Genomic DNA, 22,110 nt, shown 5'->3' on the forward strand with positions numbered 1-22,110 from the left:
AGAAGACTACAGAATACACATCTGACTTCATCTTGTACTGGTTATTCCCATATCACAGATTTGCATGCAGCAATAAAAGATATCAAATCAAGCAGGGTGTCAAATTAACATGTAGCATGATGAAGAGTCTCATGTGCTACCTTGGCAGTCAATTCAGGCCTACACTCACCAGTCCACTGTGCCTAAAAATTTGTTGAATTTTTTCTAATTTATTGTTGTTATTATTACCAAATTTATTAGTTTAAATTTTCTTTTTATCACAGCACAATGTAGAAATAAAGACATTCTATCAGAAATTATTTATGAAATAATAACAGACAGATTCTGATTTACAGCTAGACACTTATTAAAGACTTCGTGCCAGGTTCTATCATAATTTGAAACCTCTCAAACAGTACAACATGACTGGATAAAATTCTAGAAATAAATTATTGGTAATTGGTGACCACGTCATTGCTCGAAAATTATTTTTTGTTTCCATTTGAAATGTTCATTTAATATCTTAGAATAAGGAGAAATAATATGGAGTCATTAAAATCTGAGATAATGAAATAAACAATAATTTACTTTCAATTAAACTCAGATGATCTTTATTTCTACTAGAATCTGGCCCAGAAACTGGTAGAGCAGGTTATGGTTATCTTTAATGCAAAAAGCACTACCAAAGGCAGCATTAGCCTCAAAAATTACGCAAATTATGTTATTTTGTACAGTCACTGATTATTTGCAACACCTGAGTCACAGGAACAACAAAAGCACTGCAGACAGGAAGAAGTATGGCAACAGTAACTAAGTTCTAATCAGAGAATAATAAACCAACTCTTAGTCTTCAACTTTCTTCTGCACTCTAAATAAAACACATAAATGTCACTATAATACAGATGTTTGCGTCTTCTCTTTTTTGTAACAGATGGATCAGTGAATATGAAAGAAACAAGGACTGCTATATTTAATAATACAGATCCCAAATTCTGTCATATTAATAATTCACAAAAGTCACTGAACTGCATGGCATGTCGTGCTGAGATTTTATTAGGAATCAAAACTCTTAATGTACATTTTTATTATTTGTCTTTCACTGGCAAAATACAGTCTGCTTTTATTTGCATTAAAGCAATAATAAAAACAGGAACAAGAGCTTTTCAGCAAGGTAACACTCCTGAGAATACAAACTCTCTTACCATATATAAGGCTGCTTTGCTCAGTGGGTCATTTGTTCTTGGTAAAGAATTGGGAAACTTTCACCGGGAACAAGTAAAGTAGACCACACTCATGACTAAGGGCAAACTCAGCATTAACCTGAGAACTATGGAAATAGTTGATCAGGAAAGTGCCTCAACATGGCTAGAAGTTCATTTAAAACCCTATCTTGTTTAAAAAAATCCCAGAAATCCCCATAATAACTTTATCTAATTTCCTGAGATTATTACCTTTCCCTGGCTACAGGGAAATTTGCCTGAAATTACACTGAGATTAACCAGAATACTTTGTATTCTCTTAGAAAATAGTCCTTGAGACAAAGCCTTCCACGGGTGGTTAAATAAACTGTGGATGGAAAGTTTCAAGGATACAACTAGTAGTGATGTAGTAACACAACATAAATAGTAAGGATGGATTACCTTTTTATGGCTGTAATAAAAGATAATTCTTCTTCATTATAAAATATTCAGTGTTATTGTATAGTGTTTCACATTTTAAACTGATGCAATTGCAACATCTACCATTCTCTAAATTCACCATTTAAATAGATGATGTATTGCTGAAATGCCTGAGGTTTACATAGAAAACATATAGAAAATATACTGCTAAGTACAGTTTTCATAATGATACATACACTAAATAAACTTCTCCCATGTGAACAATGACAATGACTCTACGTGCACGATGCTGTTTACTTTTACATCATTCAATACTTTTAAAATGTCAGTTTCAATTAGAAAAAAATCTGGCAGACACAACAAGCTTGCATGGATCATATTTCTATGCCCATGTTTTATCTTACACACACATTGCACAGTTCATGTCCTGAACTTCTGGTTTTAAGGCTTATATGTAGCTCAGTCTATTACATATAACAGCTATATAGTTAAATATACTATAAACATTTTTATTTATAATGTTTCTAGTCTTCTGGCACCTGGAAAAGCTCCAGATTGCTTCAAGTATGTTCTTTTTCAGAAAGAAAAGAACATACTTGTTCAGTGACTTGTTGTCACTGTCATGGAAGGAGTTTGGCTTTAGCTAATATTCTACATGGTCCTTTTCTTCTGTTAATACATCTTATTCACTTCTCCAGGACCTCTAGCACTATACAGCAACCAAATACATTTATTATTTAGATGGTGAGTGCAAGATCATCTGCTGATCACATATGCATGTGAAGAGAGACAAGGCTGCCATCAGTCCCTAAGGGCAATCCACCAAAACCACTGATCCAGCATCAGAGATTTATTCCTTTGCAAACAGGAAGATTGCAGCCCAGCCTAATCACACTTGGTAAAGCTTTAAGGGTACATGTGACACTGGTGAATGCGGAGAACATGACATCAAATGAAGACCCAAACCAAGTTAAATGCACGCCTCTGAAACATCTCCTGCAGCTCGGAGTGGCTTGAAGTGCCCTCTTAGGATGATCTAACAACCAGTCCTTAAAGCTCCTTGAAGAGGCAGGTCTTCTGAGGAGGCAGGAACAAGGTAACACTAGCACACTCCTGCTCTTTGGGAATGCCTGGAACAGCAAACTGAGAAACTCCAAAGGCGCAGCCTTGGATCAACATCCTAACCCCAATGCTGATTTATGATTTCTTCATCAAGTATATTTGGCAAGCAAAATAGAGACAACAATATTATGAGCCTAATAAATGTAGCATGAATGGAGCACTTTGAATGTGTAGCTGGTGCTGCATCATGGCAAGCTGACAGCATAAATTCACTCTGGCTAAATCCATTCTGCCTTTTCTGGGCTTGTTGGAGGGAATTGCTGGCCCATGTCACCCGTACAGACACTGCCTTAAATATCTGTGCTGTGTAGATCCAAGCTTCAAGCAGTACCAATGTTTGGTTTTCCTGGATGCTGAACCCCACATCCAGCTGCAGATTTGGGTGAGCAAAGGGAGAGGACTGCAGTGCAAGCCAGAGTGACAGCAGCGCTCCAGCTCTGCCTCCACAGCTGCACCCAACTAAGCTGCATGAATAAAGATTACAAAGCCAGCAACATCACTTGGATGGAATAAACCTTATTAATCCAAATCTTCAAGGCTACTCACAACATTCATCTGAATATCACTGTGAATAAAAGAACCAAATCCATACAGAGAAAGACCTAACTATATCCTGTTTAACAAGGGGTAAAGTCATGCTTTAACAAGGTTCACCCTCCTGTTCACCCTCAACTCAAGGAAAAAAATAAATAACACAAGTGATTACACTAAGAATGAGCAATAATTTCCCGGGTAATTCTAAAACTGTTTCTAAATTAGTTCTGTAAAAAGATTAAAATCATCAATATTCACAACATAAATCCTGAATTGCTGGAGGCTGAGAGGAAGAGCTACCTCTTGTACTTTTCTTAATAAGGAGAAATCAGTGAACTAGACTGACCAATGGTGAGCCTGAGCCAGCAGTGTTACTTGTTTGCTATATTCATCCAATTAATACCTCAGGTATTAAGGTCTAATTAAAATTATATTTGAGATGTTTATGAAAGAAAAGATCATAAATAAATTTCTTTTTGGCAGATGAAAATTGATAATTTCCTCTAATTTTGATTACTGAAGGAGATAAATACTAACTTCTTTTGTTAAGGAAAAAAAAAGCCCCAAAATCTGTTTTCATTATCTGCAGAGGAGTTTTCTTTACAATCATTAAGAAAAAAATGGTTCCTTTATCCTCTATAATAAACATTTCACATGGTTATGATTCAATATGTTTTATACTGCACTGCTAATTCTCATAATTCTTCAAATATCATATTTGAGGACATTAATACACCATTAACGTGATTAACTTTTTCACAGAAGTTAAGGCTATGGAACCAAATGGCACAATTTGGCCATATAAAAGTCTGGATAGTGCAGGTCACATCTGCCCCACTGCACCAGTGCAACTCCACTGGCTCCACTTGCACTTGCAGGCCTAGACCAGGGAGGAACCTGTGCCTCTCCAGAAACTGGAAGTATAAACATCTTTTTATTCCTTCCCAAAACAGAAAAACTTCATAAAAAGGCAGGGATCAATTCATATGCTAGACTTGTCTGCATGCAACCTGCTATATGCTTCACCTGCCAGAGAAGAATTTCTCCAAATAAATTAGGGATCATGCAGGTGAAACACATCCTTTAACACAGTTTGGCAAGAATAGTGAATTTTGTTTGTTACTTCTGTTAATTGTTAAATCAGTACAATACAGAGTAATGGAATTAACGTGGCAGTTGAGCAGGAGTGGCACCATTGATTCCTGCAACTTTTTGCCCCTACCAGGAATACAGCAACCCCACCAGGCAATTCACTGCTCAGAATCAGCTCCTGTGGCTGATCCCAAGGCCCTGAGCAGTCCTGTCAGTTTTACCATTAATCTAAAGCACAGGTAACATCAAGGGAACTCTAGGACTGAAGGACATCCTCTGCCCGCTAAAGCACAGAAGCCTCTTTTATCCCCCTCCCCCCAGCTCACAATTTTCTTGCCCTCTCCCCAACAGACTCTGTACAGTAATGAAGGATCATGTTTCTCCCATCCAACCCATCTTCTCTTCCTGTGCCTCTCCTCTCTGCTCAGTGCTCCTGCAGTTGCTGTGGAAATAACACATTTTACTGACCCAACACCTCCTGGGCAACTGGTTCCCACAGCTGTGGTGCAAAGGCAATTAAGATAAAACACAGCTCCACCATGAATCACAAGCCTGAACAGATCTCAGAGGTCATCTAGTCCATTCCTCTGCCCCACGGGAGGCTCAGCTATCCCCATGTCATTTCTTACAGACGTCTATGTCACCTGCTTTTAAAAACTTCAGTGATAAAAATTACACAAGCTCCCTAGGCAATATATCCCGGTGTTTCATCACCTTTGCAAAGAAGTTCAATCTTTCCTCACAGCTCACATTTTCTAAGCCTCAGATATTTTTTCTCTCTTTCTTTATAAGTCTTACCTGATCTTTTCTATTTTCCTCATACAAGCAACTCCAATTAAAAAGCTACTTTTAAAAGCTACTGTTTAAAAGCTACTTTTGAAAGAGATCATTGAAAAAATTGCTGTATATTGCAGCTGGAATTAAATCACCTTTTTCCCTTGTGCAACCATAACAAAACTTTAAAGACTTAAAACAAGCAGAACATGAATAATTTTGTCATTTAAATACCACATTGTAGTTGTGTATATGCAACAGGAGAAACAGGGCCAGGCAGTCACTGTTGTCATATGTGTGTCTGTAATGCCTACTACAGTATAACAGTTACAGTACAACAACAAATCAAAAAATTGTTGAGATTTAAAAACCAATTTTCCAAAGTCAAGGTAAAGCCACATTTGTTACAGATAGTCCCGAAGTTCAAAAATAATGACCTATCAAAGAGATGAAATTTGACTTTGCTCAAGCAAGCAGTTTTGTTAGGAACACCTTCAGTCCACTAGCAAGAGCAGAGCAAATCAGATTTGGCTCACAGCTTTCCTACACCCTGAATTCATATGTCATTTGACTCTCTGGGCTTTTTTAAATCACTGAAAAAGTAAACCAGGTAGAGAAGTAAAGCAATGCTATAGTTAACACACATCTTCATGATAATTGCTGGCTTTACTTTCCTTGTGAATACTTAGAGGAAGAAAGTACATATAAAGGTTAGAAATATCTCCTTTAGTAAATTAATTTAGTCTGCTGCATGGAATAGCAAGGACAGAGGACACCACTTACCAAGACTTTAAAATTCTGAAAATGAGATGAAATTTTGGTTATTCACAAACAACAACAAATTGGTAACTTGTCTAATACACTGGACACCACATAAAGCATTTCTTCATTTTAAATGGTATATTACGAAAGCCAAAGTAAAACTTGGATTGGACCCCAAAGAAGTACAACAAGGCAACACATTACTGCCTTTCTCTTGTTGCTACATACTGCATTTAACACGTCACAGGACCAAATACAAGGCCTGTGAAAGGACTGCAGGCCTTCACACTTGAGAAGTCTTAAAGTTCCTTCATGGAGCCAAATCTTTAAACAAAAAAATACAAAATTCCACAGAAGAACAAACAAAGCACATTTAAAGCACCACTTTAACTAATGTATTCATTACACATTTTAAACAAAGTGTATCAATGAGAAATTAACATTCGTGATGCTCCTCTTTGAGCTGAAGGTCTCCTTGGAAAAATTTCACAGATAAATCCATTCCCTCATGATTTCCAAGATCTTTTAAAAGGTGTGGCAATGTCAGATATAACAGCTGTGAAAAATTCTATTACACCTGACAAACTCTGCATTCCCAACAAGAATTACACTAGTCCAAGATGAAAAACTTATTTTGCTACTGAAGATTTCAAGAACAGATGCCAACATATTTCATGATGACTTCTGATCACAGGAAAAATATAAAACAGGTCAGCATTCATATTCAAATTGTATTTTCACCCATTTCAGACAAGCCCCTCCATGAGCAATGACAGAAGAACATCCAGTCCTTATGATCCAAGTATCAAGTGAAGATAAAACATTAGAAAAATCTAACACTTGCCCCAGCAGTGTCACAAAAACTACTGAAAATCTCCATCTAATTTTTAGAACACTCATGACATATAAAAGAAGAATATGGATTTGAAAATTCCACCATTAATTATTTTCCTCAGACCACAAAACAGAGACTTGAAAATTCAATTTTAACATTGCTGCACATCTGAAATTCACCATGTATCAAGTACACTGCAGTAATTATACTGTGCATTCTGCAGAATCCAAGGCATGAATTTACAAATTTAAACAAAGTTCTTTCAAACAGGTGACCACATCTCAAAACATAAACATCCATCATTCTGAAAACAAAAAAAACACATTAACCAAGACTTCAAAACAAATTTGAAAATGCACCAAAACATGAACCAGAGTGCAAAGAATATCCTAGAGGCAAGATTAGCAAGCAATTACACCAGTCACTGGTAACAGTTACAGTACACAGCATTTTTAATTTTTCTTCTGAAAAAATCTGCCTTTTGGTCCTGGTATGACAAAAATCATCCTACTGTTTTCTCCAATCTAAAACAATTCAAATCATCAATAATCAAGAGAGCATCAGCTGATCACGTTTCAGGATGCAGCATGGGAGTATTAAGTGACTGAGCATTGATCAAATGACGACAGAATCTGGAGCCTGTGTCTCAAGGAGTATTGGTTGACCCTGATGTTAAGTATGTTCACATTATATAAGCCTACATTGAGTTACTGTTTCTGCTGCTGAAAAGTGCTGTTAAAACTGCACATACAGATATATTTGCAAAGTCAAGCACCTACAAACACATTTCTCCTGTTCAATCAATCTTAAAATGGCCTGCTAAACCAACTTTCTGGCAAGGAAATACAGACCAGTACCTGACCCAACCATTTCACGTTCTCAAGGTAAATTCTCTCAGCATTTCATGTATGTCACCTGCAGGAAAATTCCTTTTTATGTAATAACCTACAAGTCACTGAATGATTTAAAATGAAGGTGCCTTTTCTTTCCTCATGTACCTTGCATAGGGAACAGAAAGAAAGCAGCAGCATTTCAAAAGATGATGCTTACATATCCCTTCCAAATGCCTTCTAAGTGTATACAGTTCTCTAGGGAACAATCAACTGAGCAATGTCTGTAATGCTCAGGATATAATTACCAAAATGAGATGCATAACCTTCATTACACCAGCAAACAGTTAACTTTACAGATTATTTCTCTTACTTTGGTGCTCTCAAACGTTTTGGGTTTTTTTCAGTAATCAAGTGCTTCCAATCTTCTACATTGCAGCTACTGAGCATTCAATGCCAGGTGCTGCACACCTCACTAGCAGAAACTCAGCACAATGCAAGACCTTGCCCAGCCCGTGTACTTTCATAGACTGCTGTAGCATGACAGAATGTCTTTGGGATTCAGCGAATTCAGACAGATTCTGTTGCTACATCCCACAGAAAAAACGCCCTGAAATCCCCCCTGTTTAGAAAAGGGAAAAAAAGGAACAGCCTACATCTCCAAACATGACAGTGCATTCCCAGCATAGAATACGCAATGCAAGAGAAAAATGACAGTATTTCTGTTACCTTCAGTCACATAGTTGTGGTCTCGCAGAAAGCTGTGGTTAATTTTCCGTGTGTCCGTGTCCTCGCCCATTTACAGCAGGATTACTCAGCATGCCTATCCGCAGTGGACTGATAGCATCAGCAGAGGTCGTCACAAGAGCACCATCCATGCTGCCACTGCCTAGCAGAGGCGGGGAACACACCGGGCCACTGAGCACAGCATAATGAGGGCTATTGAGGCAGCACAGATTGGGAGGGGGGCGAAAAACGAGCGGGAAAAAGAAGGGAAAAAAATTAAAATAGAGAAAGAAAAAAAAGGGGGGGAAAGGGAAAAAGAAGTAGCGGGAGAACGCCGGAGGGAAAAACGGCTCGGAGGAATTACGGATGCAGAAAGCCAGCAGGGAGCTTGCGTGAAGGGAAGAGAGGCACTTCTCCCGCAGTTAAAGAATAGCCCAGCTGCGTGGCAGGTACTCCGAGCACAGGCGGGTCCGGGCTGCAGCGGGAGCCGAGCCGAGCCGAGCCGAGCCGAGCCGGGCGGAGCGCGTCGGGCCGCGCCGCTGTCACACGCCCGTGCCGCATCAGCGCTGGCCCCTCCCCGCCCGCGGCCCAACCGCACCGCATCTGCATGGAGCAAAGTGAAAAATGACACTGCAGGTAATTATTTCAGCTCCTCCGCCGGGGAGACGGGCAGGGAGGAGAAGGGCTGAGGGAGAAGAAACTTCCAAGCTGATTAAACGCGTTTGCACGGGCACGTATTGCACACGGACATGCGGCCGCGATTCTGTGCTAGTCGCACTGTGGTCTGCAGCAAAAGCAACAGTCGTTCAATGTCAGCCTCTATAAATACTACCGAAATTGCCAAATATCTGCCTGTGCAAAAGGATTCGTCAGAGGCAAGGCAAGTGTTTGGAGAACGTAAGATAAAACAACTGTTATTCATCTTTTTTACCCCCAGTTTTGTAAATAAATGTAAAATTACAAAGTATTTAAAAGCAACCTCTCTGGCTTCCCTGTACAGGAAAGAAAAGCTGGACAAAGAGAATGTTTGCAGGTCATTGGTTTTCTTAAACCTGCTACTCTTTCAGTTCATTATCCCATCATCTTGGAAAAGCAGTGTTAAAATACATATACGCAGAAATATGAAAATAAGTAGAAGAGGAAAATAACTCACTTGCATTATAAAAGAAAGCTTTCTATTTATTCCAAATGCTTAATGGCTTATATTACAGCAAAATTCTTTCAACTGAACAGACAAGCAGTTTCCTTTAGCTTTTGGTATCTGTTCAAGAAACCACAAACTGTTTGCTGCAGAAAATATGTATTCAGAAAAGGTAAGCACCACTGAAGTTTAAATATTTTAACAGAAAACAAATGGCTGTATACCAAAACCACCACTACAGCATGATAAGGGAGTCCACAACCACAAAACCAATAGAGGTGAGAGAATCTTGTGCTTTAGGCCCTGGAATTGAATAAGGGAAAGACAATTCAGTTGTCAGCATTACTACAGTATTTTGTGTAACATTGTATCCATTTTTGTAATTTTTTTTTAATTTGTTTTTCTTTCTTTCTAATGAACTAGGACATACAGTTCTTGAAGGAAAATTCAAGTACCCTGCTATTCCTACAAACTGGCACGTGACTTTTAAAAAACAGAGGACTACATGAAAACCTGCTCAGGGATAAACATCTAATTTCAGGATTAAGCAAGGCTGGTAGGGAAAGAAGAATAGCAACAGAATGACCTTCTTCTGTTTCTCAGTAATAAAGCAAAATAAAATAGAACTATCTCCAGCCTAACAAGTAAATATCATAAAACCTTCACATTTGAGCATGTGGGAAAGTAAGAGAAGTTATTCTGTACCTGCACCTGTACAGAACACATTTTACAATACTAGAAATGTTATTTCTGCATTGAGAGCCTCAGTCAGTACTGTGGTGGTACCCACAGCTCTCCAGTATCTGCCCTGTCCTGTTCAGAAAAGAGGAAGGAGGCCTTGCAAATGCTGATATTTAGTTTGGACAACAGGGTTCTAACCTATGTGATGGAGCAGGTTTATTTTGCCCTTCCCTGACACATTATGTTCTCACTTTGGATTTGTTTTTCTGAAGACGAAAGGGTCTATGAGCATAATGCACTGCACACAAAATCCCAACTTCGCCAAGGTCTTTGGCAAAGAGTGACACAAACAGCCAATTTACTCTCAACTATTTAACACCGCAGTTACACCAATCTGGGTCCAGAAGGCACTTCCCTTCAACACCTCTGCCTGGCCTGACAAAAGTCTGTCCAGATCCCTCTGGAAAGCCTTCCTGCCCTCCAGCAAATCAAAACCTCCAGTGCAGACCAGCTGCCACCTAGCTATAACTCTATTTACCACCGTTCCCTTATCTCAGCCAGCCAGCCAGTTTTAACTCAGAAAAGAACACGCCCAACCAAGCAAGGAGCTGCCAGTTTCTCCAGGAGAATGTTGTGGCAAACTGTGTCAAAGGCTTTACTAAAGTTCATGCAGCAACATCCACAGCCTTTCCCTCACCCACTAGGAAGGTCACTTCACCACAGAATGAGATGAACTGGGTCAAGCAGGACCTGCCTTTCATGAACCGGGGCTGGCTGGGTGCGATCCCGATTGTCCTGTACGTGCTGCTTGATGTTGCTCAGGACAATCTGCTCCATGACCTTCCCTGGCACTGAGGTCAGGCTGACAGGCCTCTAGTTCCCTGGACCCTCCTTCCAACCCCTTTGATCAATGGGCTTCACACTTACTGACCTCCAGGTCAATTAAGACCCACTGCTCCCTGTTACCCAGGGCTGCTAGTAAATGATGGAAGGTGCCTCCGTGAGCACTTTCACCAGCTCCCTCAGTCCCCTCAGCTGGATCCAGCCCCATAGATATGTGTGTGTCTTATGGGGGCTTCATTCTGCTCCCCATCCTTGTCTTTCAGCTCAAGGCACCCAAGAACAACTGGCCTTACTGTTAAAGACTGAGGCAAAGAAGGCATTAAGTACTTCATTTATTTCCTCATTCTTTGTCATTATTATTTCCCCCTGCATCCAATATGGAATGGAGGTTCTCCTTCACCTTCCTTTTGTCCCTGATGTATTACAGAGCGTGGATTCCCATGTGAAGGTAACACTGAGAAGCTTCCTCCTATTGGCTGTAATGACTCCTAAAACTGAAAGCAATGTCACCCTGCAGGGCATTTGATCCCAAAAATCAAGCAGCACATTTGAGTAAAAATACATAGTAACAACTTCTGTCTTCAAATACACAGAAAATGAACACATGTTCTGTCCTTTCTGAGAAAATAATCATATGGAAAACTTATTATTGGAAATAAATAGATAATACATTATGCAAATGATGAGTACAATCTCAAAAATGTCACACTGACAGTCTGTTAAAAAAAACTACTGGAACCATTTTCTTTGTAAATACCTCTACATTTATGTGACCAAGGTGGTTAAGAAAATTCTGGCCTTCTTGTTGTTCCTGCTCTTCCATGTAAACTCACTAATACCTGTCCTTTATTTGTCCTCAATCAATTCAAACGTTACCATTTCTGTGGTCTGTTATTTAGAGCCTACACTAGTTATTTTTAGGTGTAATTTAAGCAGTTAGAGGTGTTTTCATTTTTCCTAGGACCAAAGTGGACATTTTTTTGTGAAGCCAAAATTGTAACCTCCATCCAGAGATAATTTTCTCCACTCACCATCAGAGAGGTTCACGGACAACTTCCTTAGGCATCACATCTGGGTCAAATCACACTTACTTTGTTCTTCTTATTTTTAAGTTAAAAACAATCTCATAAGGAGGAATGGAATGAGGAGGAAGCCTTTAACAAAAACCCTAGACAATATTCCCAGTGTGCATGCAAATGCCTTCCCTAGGATTATGAGCCAAATCCTTACTGTGTGGCAAATATTAGCACTCCACTGACTTAAGTAGGTCAGTTCACATGAGAAAGATTAGCAAAACTCTGCTCTAAATTTGTAGCACAATGCAAATTTGTGAGCCAACATTTGCAGATAACTAGCTGTGCCATTTTAAAATGCTACTTATTATCAATCCCACCTATAACCTACATAATTTGATCTGGTCAAACACCCAGGGAGAAGGTGGTGAGGAAGGAAGCTTTAATCAAAAGTATATCAGTAATTTGGACTTTCATAATAGTTCACAATCCTACTCATAAAACAAACCTCTAATTGAGCTAAATACAGTACAAACAAAGAAATAAAAAAGTATCCTCTCTTAAAGAATTTATAAGTAAACTATAAAATAGAAGAGCTACATGCAGATCAGCAGTGACATTTAGATAAACAGTGAGTCAGTAATGAGGATGGAGTCCTGGTTTAGAGCTTTCTTCAAAAGAAGGTCATTAGAGACTGTGCAGAGAAGCAATAAACTGGATTCAAGAGGTTGAAAAATAACTGCATAACAAGAATAAAACAAGCTTAGACATAAAAGGAGGAGAACTGGCCAGCAGGTCAAGGAGGAAAGTAAAAGGCAAGAGCAGGCATGACACAGATGCCAATACAGACTGTGGGTGTCAGTAAAAGAAGAGTTAAGGAGAAAAACAAACAAAAAATGGATCTGTGCCAGGAGGAGAAAAATCTCATAGGACAGGGAAAGAAAATATTTAAAGAGAGGAATAAACCTACATTTCCCTTTGTCAGAGTTTTGGGCAGAAGAATCAGAGAAAGGGGAAGGTAGAATGGAAAAATAAACCAAAAAAAACAGTCAACCAACAAACTAAAAAAAAAAAAAACAAAAACAAAAACCAAAACAAACAAACAAAAAACCCCGAAAATAAAAAAAGGCCAGAAATGGAAGCCAGAGGCAGCCAATACCCCAATGAAGGAATCAAAAACTATTTATGATACAAATGGAGCTGAGAATGTAAGGGTTGGAAACAGTGTAGTCTAACAGTAAGGAATTGAAGAAGATGAGAACAAATCTTTGGCTGAATGACTGCTAATCACATTTGCTCATCGCATTTCCAGCAAGAAGCTCTGCAGCAGAAGAGAGGGAGGAATTAGGCATTAGAAGGCAGTTTGTCTTGAAGGTTACTGTGTAATCCTGTCTATAAACACCTGTTGAACATGGTCATTCTGTTTTGCTCCTGCAGAACATTTATGTTCTTAAAGTACATTTTCTTAAAGAGCATCTGTTTAGCTTTGTCAAACACTAAGAGCACAACCTTTAATAATTAAAACTCTTAATATCTGAAATAGAACATCATCAGGTACTCCAAGTCTCCATTTTACTCCTGAATTACTCAATTTTACCCCCGAATTCATCACTCCATCTGAATTAGAATAATTAAGCTTGAACTGCAATTGAAAAAAATAGTGCAATTGAAAAAAATAGGTGGAATACTTAAATATTTTCTTCATCTAACAGTGGGTTTAAGTTAAAGGAAAACTGAATTTTCAATTGGCACAGAACTTTAATTATTTGTAAAGCACAAGAGATTTAAAAGACTGTGATGGTAAAAAAAAAAAACTTAGAAGTTGCATAAATTTCACAAAAAGCAGACTATCTTAAAATATTACTTGAATTTAATGTTTGCGACATCAGAGGAGGGTTTTAAGAGCTTTGATAGCATTTGCTTCTAACCATATCCTAGTATCAGCAAACCATGCAAAACAGTACAAAGTTTCTTTAAATGAAATCAGGTAACACATACAATTAGTCAGCCACAGAAAAAATACCACAAAATATTTAGCCAACCTTGACAATCATAGCTCATTGAATCAGAATTTGCTTACCAACAAAAGATGTTTATAAGACAGATACCGTCTCCCTTTTACATATGTACAGAGATGTAAAATGCACTGCTACTTACTTCTCCAGTGAGGCCATTGGCAAATTAGTTCTGCTGTTCATTTGTCTATTCATAATGTCCACAAAAATAAGATTATATAGTACAATGATACTTCTGTTCAAAATACTTTCATTTAAAAGGACAAAGCAACAAGGAATTAAAATGTGATAAAAAGCTATTGCTTTAGCCTTCTTCCAGCTCTGCTCAGCTTGACAGAGAAGGACTCAGAGCTCTCAACCAGGTATAAGACAGCAAATTCACTCCCTTGAGTTTGTGTAGTATTCCTTCTCAAGTCCTTCTGAAGTGCTTTTTGTATTTGTTTAATGGCCAATATAATATACATCATATTTGCTACTATGCAGTTCCTTTTTTGATTATTTCTGACAGCTAAACAAAAGAAAATAGATATTGCCAAAAGCTAACCTAAAAAGCAATAGAAGAAAAATTATATCAACCACAGCTCTCAAGTAAAAATTGACTTTTTTTCTTTTAACACCTCATAAGTAATCATTTAGAATCTTTACATTTAGAGCATTTAATTCATATTTTGCTACAGTCTTCAGTTACATTTAATATTTATTTAAAATTATGATGCAGCCCAACAATTTTGAAAAAAACTAATGGCCACTATCACAATTGGAAAAATATGTCATTATTCAAAAAGGGTAAATTTCTTCAACACACTACCTTTTGCTGTTAAATCTAAAAATACCACCTGCCCAGAAGAAGTAATTTATTTTTAGCCTACATACTCCAGACACAGAGTAAAACTAATGCCTCCCAGCAGCTGGTGATTGTGGAAAGCAAGCAATTAAAAGTTATCATTGAGTAATTTAAATTACAAAGCCAATTTCTGTCAATGTCTTTCACCCTCTCTGTTCGGGTGAACGTTGCATAAGGATCCTGGGCTGAGTCAGAGCCACTTTAAAGTTTGCAGAAAGCCAGAGCAAGGGATGAGCTGAATACACACCACACTCACAGCTTTTCACAGAGGGGCCAGAAGTTTTGCTCTTATTTTTCTATGATGTGCTGATGACAGTGGTGAAACTCAACAATATGAAGAGCTCTGGGCCTGATTAAATTATTGTTACTAACTGAGAGAATGCAGCCAGGATATTTGGACATAAGGATCTTGCAAGAAGGCTCCCTGAAGCAAACAGATGCCCTGAGCTATGACACTCCTGTGCCCCCAGGACGCCCCTCTGCTCCTCTCTGGGGCCACTGCATCATTCTGGCTGCAATGGAGGTTTCCCCATCCCACCACAGCAGCTGCACACCATGCCCCGACTCTGTGCTCCATAATGATATGTTAATCCAGCCTGGCAACCTGCACTGGGCACTACTTTCAGGTGTTTGCCATGCAGAAAGGAAGGATTTGGAAACATGAACGGTTCCCTACCAACTGGCCTGAGCACGCCTGCAGCCAAAGAGCTGGAGCTGTGCTACAAACAGCAACTGCACCTTTGCCTGGTCCTTTTGTGGTTTGAAATCACACCTAAAACAAGTCCTGCAAACCATCAGCTAGTGAGCTCAAGGAAGGTAACAAGAGCATGAAGAAATTCCAGGAGTGAGTTCTGCACACTCCAGGGGCAAGTTTTAATTTGGCAAATTTCAGAATACTGTAACATATTTCAGTGGGATCTAGGTTTAGCAAGAGATGGAAAGCAAGGCTGCAAAATCTTAGGAGAAGGCAAAGCAGAAGGGACAGACAAAACACCAAAAGGACACACTGGAATCAGGGGCAAGTTTTAATTCGGCAAATTTCAGAATACTGTAAGCAATTTCAATGGGATCTAGGCTTAGCAAAAGATGGAAAGCAAGGCTGCAAAATCTTAGAAGGCAAAGCAGAAGGGACAGACAAAACACCAAAAGGACACACTGGAAGTTTTCCCAAAACTTACTAATTTGGAGGTTAAGCCTATTCAATGACTGCAGCAGGAATGAGAAGAGTGGTCTAAGGGAAAGAGCACAGGATGAAGAATTAAAGACCAAGCACTAATGCCATCTGTGAGGCTTTAGCCACATCATTTATCTATCTTCCTTATTCTTTTTTCACTCTTCCACTGCCTTGCCTATTTAAGCCAAAAATTACAAGAGCATAAACACTGTCTTGTCTACTGCAGTCATCACATGGAGACTGAAGCAGGACCCTTGGGCAATGCTGGTAATTATGAGACACTGCTCCTAGCTAAAGAAGCTCATCTGTTTCTAAAACAAGCTTCTGTGTCCTCTGAAACACAAGAAAGATTATTTACTCCACTGCAAACAACACCACAGTAAAAGAAAAAAAAAAAAACCAAACAAACATAAGAGAATGGTTCAAGATGAGTTTCACATAGAAAATCTCTCAGTGACAGAGCCTGACACTGTGCCAAGTAAGCCAGGGACCCTGGTGGACAAAAGAATACAGAGCCCTAGGAAGAAAGCAGGCTTGGGGACAAGTGTTGAGACAAATGCTTTCAATGCCTTTAACTTTCTTCAGAGGTTACTCTGGTCCCAAGTTTCTCAAACTGAAATGCTAATACAAATATAAATATATTCCAAACAAAAAATATTATGTTAGGTTTTGTATCATTGCATTGCACGCTGGAGAAAGCCTACTACTAATTTTGCTAATGTAGTTTAGTTTTAGAAATACTTTATACAGGTATTCATTAACTCAAATACAGCATCACTTGCACATTGCCTCATACCTGATGTATGAGACAGCACACACTTTGTTACTGCTGTCTGGTGTGTATGGGTCACTTTTTCTCTAAAGGCACACCCTATGACAGCATCTTCTCTCCAAATTACCCTACAACCTCAGTAAAGCTCACTACCACGTTCTCCTGCTGTGCAGGGGAGAAAAACTCTTTAAATGCATGTCTCTACATGCAAGCCTTTAAAATCATGCTGCATACAGTTTATTCAACTACAATTTTTATGTTACAGCCTTTCTTGCTCACAAAAAGCAGAAAATCAACCCACACTACTAAAAAATTATGAATTTGTAAAACAGAAATAGATCCAAAGAAGGATGGTTAAAAAGTTCTGCTGGAAAGGGCTGGAAATCATGAAGGAAATGTTTCAGTGGCTGTTCATGATGAACAGATCACAGGCATCAGAGCACACAGTGCCAGAGGCTGCTGATGGGGCTGTCACAACAGTGGAGCTTCAGGCCAGAGCTGTGTGCTGCCTCCCCAGCAAGTCACCCAGCACACTGCCAGAAATGCTCTCCAGACAAGACCTGTCACTGCACAGCCAGGCAAGGCTGCAATGACAAAACTAACTTCATACCCTAAGACAAGATGACCCACATCCCAGATAACTTCTGTAGATGTCAGGCTCTAGAGTGAGACATAAATCCTGCTAGACTGAAAAGCCTGGAAAGAAACTAAATAAGAACCAATCCAAAGAAATGTTGCTTAAAACACAGATAGAAAGGGGCCTTAAAACACAGACACAAAGGAACTTATAGCAGGGATACTGGCACTGTCAGAACTTCTTCCCACTGTGTAGACATATTTGTGTGCATATTTATCCATAAAAGGAACTGAGAGGAGAGGGAGAAAAGCAAGTGAGAACAGTTTCAAACTCATGCTAAGGGTTATATTCATCCTTCCTGAACAGCAATGGACCAAAACACACATTTCAGCAGTACCCTGGTGTGGCATCTGGGTGGTCAGGCTACTACACAGTCAATCCACAGAGGAAGGAAAACACTTTCTAAGACAGCATTCTTAAAAGATTAAGCCAATAAGATACAGAAATCTTGAGTGATGGAGCTTGAACAACTTCAACAGAAAAAAAAATCCAGGGGCAAGAGACTGAAACAACTACAAAGAAACAAAATTTGCACACAAAATCAAGTGAGGAAACAGGAAATTCTTTTAAATACTACGGGCCTATCATAAAATATCAGAAGCTGACTGAGAATTTGAACACCTCTGAAATATTTGTTAGAAACTACAGTGAAAAGACAAGGAGTCATTGCAGGTGCAATTTGGTGCAACTGAAAAGAGTGCAAATTGAAAGAGGAGAAATTCAGGTCAGATATTACAAATAAATTTTTTTGTGAGGGTGGTTAAGCACTGGAACAGGTTTCCCAGGGAGACAACCACTGGCCCATCCTTGGCAGTGCTCAAGGCCAGGTTGGATAAGGTCTTGAGCAGCCTGGTCTACTGGGAGATGTCCCTGCCCATGGCAGGAGGGGTTGGGACTATGATCTGTAAAGCCCATTCCCACCCCCTAACATTCTACGTTTCTATGATTTTTCAGACTAAAAATAAAAAATTAAAAATCAAATCAAACTAGTAGACTATAGTCACATTAAAATGCAAACCACAGGCACTCTTCATAACATTTTGCTAATTCAGACCTCAAAATATTTCAGGTAATAATAATTCAGGAACAATTCCTGCCCATGGCAAGTCTATGAAATAAAATCAAATCATTTATTACTGGTTTTGAATTCTATACACAGTCATACAAAGATGTCAGTTTGAAAGGGACTTAGCCCTAAAGACTATGTCATTCACAGGACTGCAGAATAATTGCATGGCATCTGACAAGGCATTCAACTTGACTCCTTCATTTCACCAGTGTAATTAATTAATTCAGATAGGTATAATGCAAGCAGCTTTTTCTCCAGCATTACCTAACACCACAAAGAATATTTGCATATTTCTGTGTTCTCCAATAACTAAGGTGACATGCAAATCCAGCCATCTGAAGCACCTGCAGATCCTGGCCATCCTGGCCACAGTGGCAAACAAAAAAGCAAAACAAAAAGCTGCTCTAGAAAAGGATACAGCGCTAGATTTCTTTTCTTGTACATAATATTTACTGCAATATTGCTAAAAGAGCCTCAAGAGGGAAGAAAAAAGTTGTGTCAATATAAACAATAATTTTGCTGTTAGCCTTTCCTCCAGATCATCCAAATATTTAAACTACTGTAGCATCAGATGTATAATAACAAATGCTGCACCTGCTGTAAGAGCTGAGAATTCTGAAATAATACTTAGTTGGTAAAACAAAAGCTAAAAATAAATTCAAGCTATTTAAAATGGGAAAAAAAAAAAAACCACCACCAACCCACAGGAAACAAACACATATGCAATCAATGGTGTGAGAAAAAAAAAGTAATTTGTATGCAGAGATGTAAAAAGAAAGCTGGTACTGAATGACATTAAAAGTTTGCAAGACACATTAAACCCAGAATTTTGAGGAGTATGAAATCTCACAGTACATTGCAGTAAACAGCAAATGCACTTCAAGGTTCTGTTCCACTTCTGGCCACTTTCATACCAACAGCAGCAAACAAAATTCAAAAAACAGAACAAGCAAACAAAATTCAAAAAACAGAACAACTCACAGAGGTAATCTGACATTAGAACTTGAGAATTCCAAAGTAAACAGTGGCTGAGAAGACTCCTGTGGGAACCAGCTGAAAGGAACGGAAGCACAAACATCAAATGAAATAATTTTTATTTTGGTTCAAGACACAGTAAGTGCAAATTAAATTATAGGAAAACTTACAAGGGAGAGTACCAGTGGAAAGCTATTAATTGATTTTGCAACATAATGAAGGACTAAGCACCTACAAATTAAGTGCTGCAATGAAAACAACAGTGGTGCCTGGCCCCAAGGAGAATTTGGAAATGTGGGGTAAAGTGCTTTGCCTACCCAGTGTGGAAACCTCCCACTTGGGGGAGCTCCCTGGAACCAGCACCCAGGAACACTAAACACAAATGCTCAACCATTCGTTCCAGAGCTTAGAGATCTCAAATAAGGTCACACAGGAGAAATGATTGCTGATATAAGATCTAGGCCCTGAGTAGGTGGTCACACTGAGTATTATTCCCTGAAAAAAATGGGAGACAGTCCTACCTTATTATATAATTGTGTGCTACCAAGTAATATTGGAAATACATTATCATTTCCCTTAGTTCAAGGGAAAAAAATCTGGGTATGGACATTGACCATATTTCCATTAAAAAAATATATATTATTTGTAGAACCAGAAATTATCCCAAGCAAAATGAACATATCTGTGTCTTTGTGATGGAGATGCTCACTATGCCCAGGAAATTTGAAATTTTTGAGCCAAACCTGAAGTCAGTTTCAAGTTTTTACACTGACAATTACTTTATGTAACAGAAAAGCAGTTACATGAACAGGATCTGGAACCACAACTGCAACAGTGTGTAAGAGAAAACTCAACTTGTGCATAAGAGAAAACTCAACTTGGCAAAGGGGAAAACAGGAGCCCTCACCAAACAGAAGCCAATAACCTGCAGTTGGAGAAGAAAGGTCTGCTAAGCAAAACCAAGACCCAGTGCCTCACTAACCACTTAAACAAAAAAGACAGGAAGGGGTGGCCACTTAATAGTACAACTTTTGCTGAACTCTGCAAAATTATATTTAACCTTACTTACAGCTAGACAGGGATTAACACAGTTGCTGAGCAAGCATAAATGCTAGGCCTTAGCACATGTGTACTCTGTAAGAGAATGAACTAATTTCCACTAATGAACTGCTGAGCCAGCGCAAGGCAAAGACCAAACCATGGGAAACGTAATGAAATAATGGTATGCTTGAGACAATTATAAATCAAAGAAAAGAGAATGATGTCTCTAAGCTTCATGGAGCAACTACCTGGGGAAGCATGAAGAAAGCTTTCTATGAGACACAATACCTAAGGGCACAGTGACCAGCGAGCTGAGGACAGAACAGAAGCAGTAAAACAAGTGAGCAGTCTGGGAAAGCAGGGAAGTGAACTGTGGTAATGGCAGGTTGGCAGGAGTAAAGGCAAATTCAAAAGTCAACATGGTGGGCACAGCAGAAGAGGATAAACACTGCAGACTCCAGCAGCAGGAAACTAACCCTTTGTAGAGACATTAAGGTTTTTCAGAGAAAAAACTTGATACATCAGGAGGGATATCCTTTGATCCCTCATGCCATGAGTGCAGGCTTTAAGAGAGGGGATGGTGTATCTTGTGGGGTGGGAGGGCCTAAACACCTTAAAGTAAAGGTGTCTACCATAATCACAAAATTACAGAGTCACAGAACGGTTAAGGTTGGCAGGGAGCACTGGAGGTCACCTGGTCCAACCTCCCTACTCAAGCAGGGTCCCCAAGAGCACATTACTTGGGATTGCATCCAGACAGCCTTTGAGGATCTCCAGAGGAGATGAAATTACATATGCTAATGACTATAGGCTGTTCCTCATACCCACTGTCATTTATGTAATCTCTTTAGTTACAGAATTCCTCCATCAACACCCCCACTGCCACTGCTACCTCACAACCTGCCTCACTGATTGCTGACACTGCTTGTGATCCTGACTTGTTCTGATTATCCCATAGCTAAGTGCCACTGATTTTTAGTTGTCATTGCTTTGCTTTGCCCATAAACACTGTCAACCTTTATAAGTTGTTAAAAAATCCTATCTCCCTGTAAAATGATTCTTCCTTGCCAGATAACACTGCTGCACACCCCCTCCATCAAAGCTAACCCACATTAACACGGTGTCAAAAACATAACAAAAAGGAAATACTGTTGCATGTTCTGTTAGGCTAAATATATGCATGCAAGAAATACTCTAAGCCTGGCTTGAGCTTTCAGGGTAATTTCTTAGTTTCAGATGCTCAATGGAGAAATGGGAACAACACAGTAAATTTAGCCATTTCCATGAAGTGGCACCCTATGATCTTGACTACATGTATTCAAGTGTATTTAAGCATACAGCTAAGCACTGTTTAGTATCTAACCATAAATCTCATCCTCATATCAGTTAAGCACTTTTACAAATTTTAACATGCAGCCATATGACCAAAAAATTCTTTCAAATAAGATGTAGCAGAAGCATCTGGCAGTATGTAATTCCATAGTTCTATTTAAAGAAATTTAACCTAAAGACTTCCTCAGCAGCACTCTTAGAAGTGAAATTTCTGAAGCTCCTTGGGACAGTAATTAAGAATGGCTTCTTAATTGTTCAATTAATCTATAATAAACCAGGAATATTTATCTTTTATTTGTG

The 22,110-nt window shown here is 39.0% G+C and overlaps 1 protein-coding gene across 9 annotated transcripts in view; it reads right to left on the reverse strand.

Annotated features, from left to right (window-relative positions):
• The window catches only part of PPP2R2C (protein phosphatase 2 regulatory subunit Bgamma), a 194,044-nt gene that overhangs the window by 126,505 nt on the left and 45,429 nt on the right, over positions 1 to 22,110 (reverse strand). For 2 of the 9 annotated variants that reach the window (XM_039728922.1, XM_039728923.1), the window contains exon 1: positions 8,277 to 8,796. The exons of 1 other annotated variant lie outside the window; for it this stretch is intronic. Coding sequence is in view for 2 of the 8 variants with exons in the window: in XM_039728918.1 (XP_039584852.1) it covers positions 8,277 to 8,346 (70 nt within the window). In the remaining 6 variants the exon portion in view is untranslated. Of the gene's footprint in view, positions 1 to 8,276; positions 8,798 to 22,110 lie in introns of those variants that run through there. 6 more of the 9 variants (XM_039728914.1, XM_039728918.1, XM_039728919.1 and 3 more) reach the window with 6 other exon arrangements.

Source organism: Passer montanus, unplaced genomic scaffold (assembly GCF_014805655.1).
Source record: "Passer montanus isolate IOZ18808 unplaced genomic scaffold, ASM1480565v1 scaffold67, whole genome shotgun sequence".
Lineage (NCBI taxonomy): Eukaryota > Metazoa > Chordata > Aves > Passeriformes > Passeridae > Passer > Passer montanus.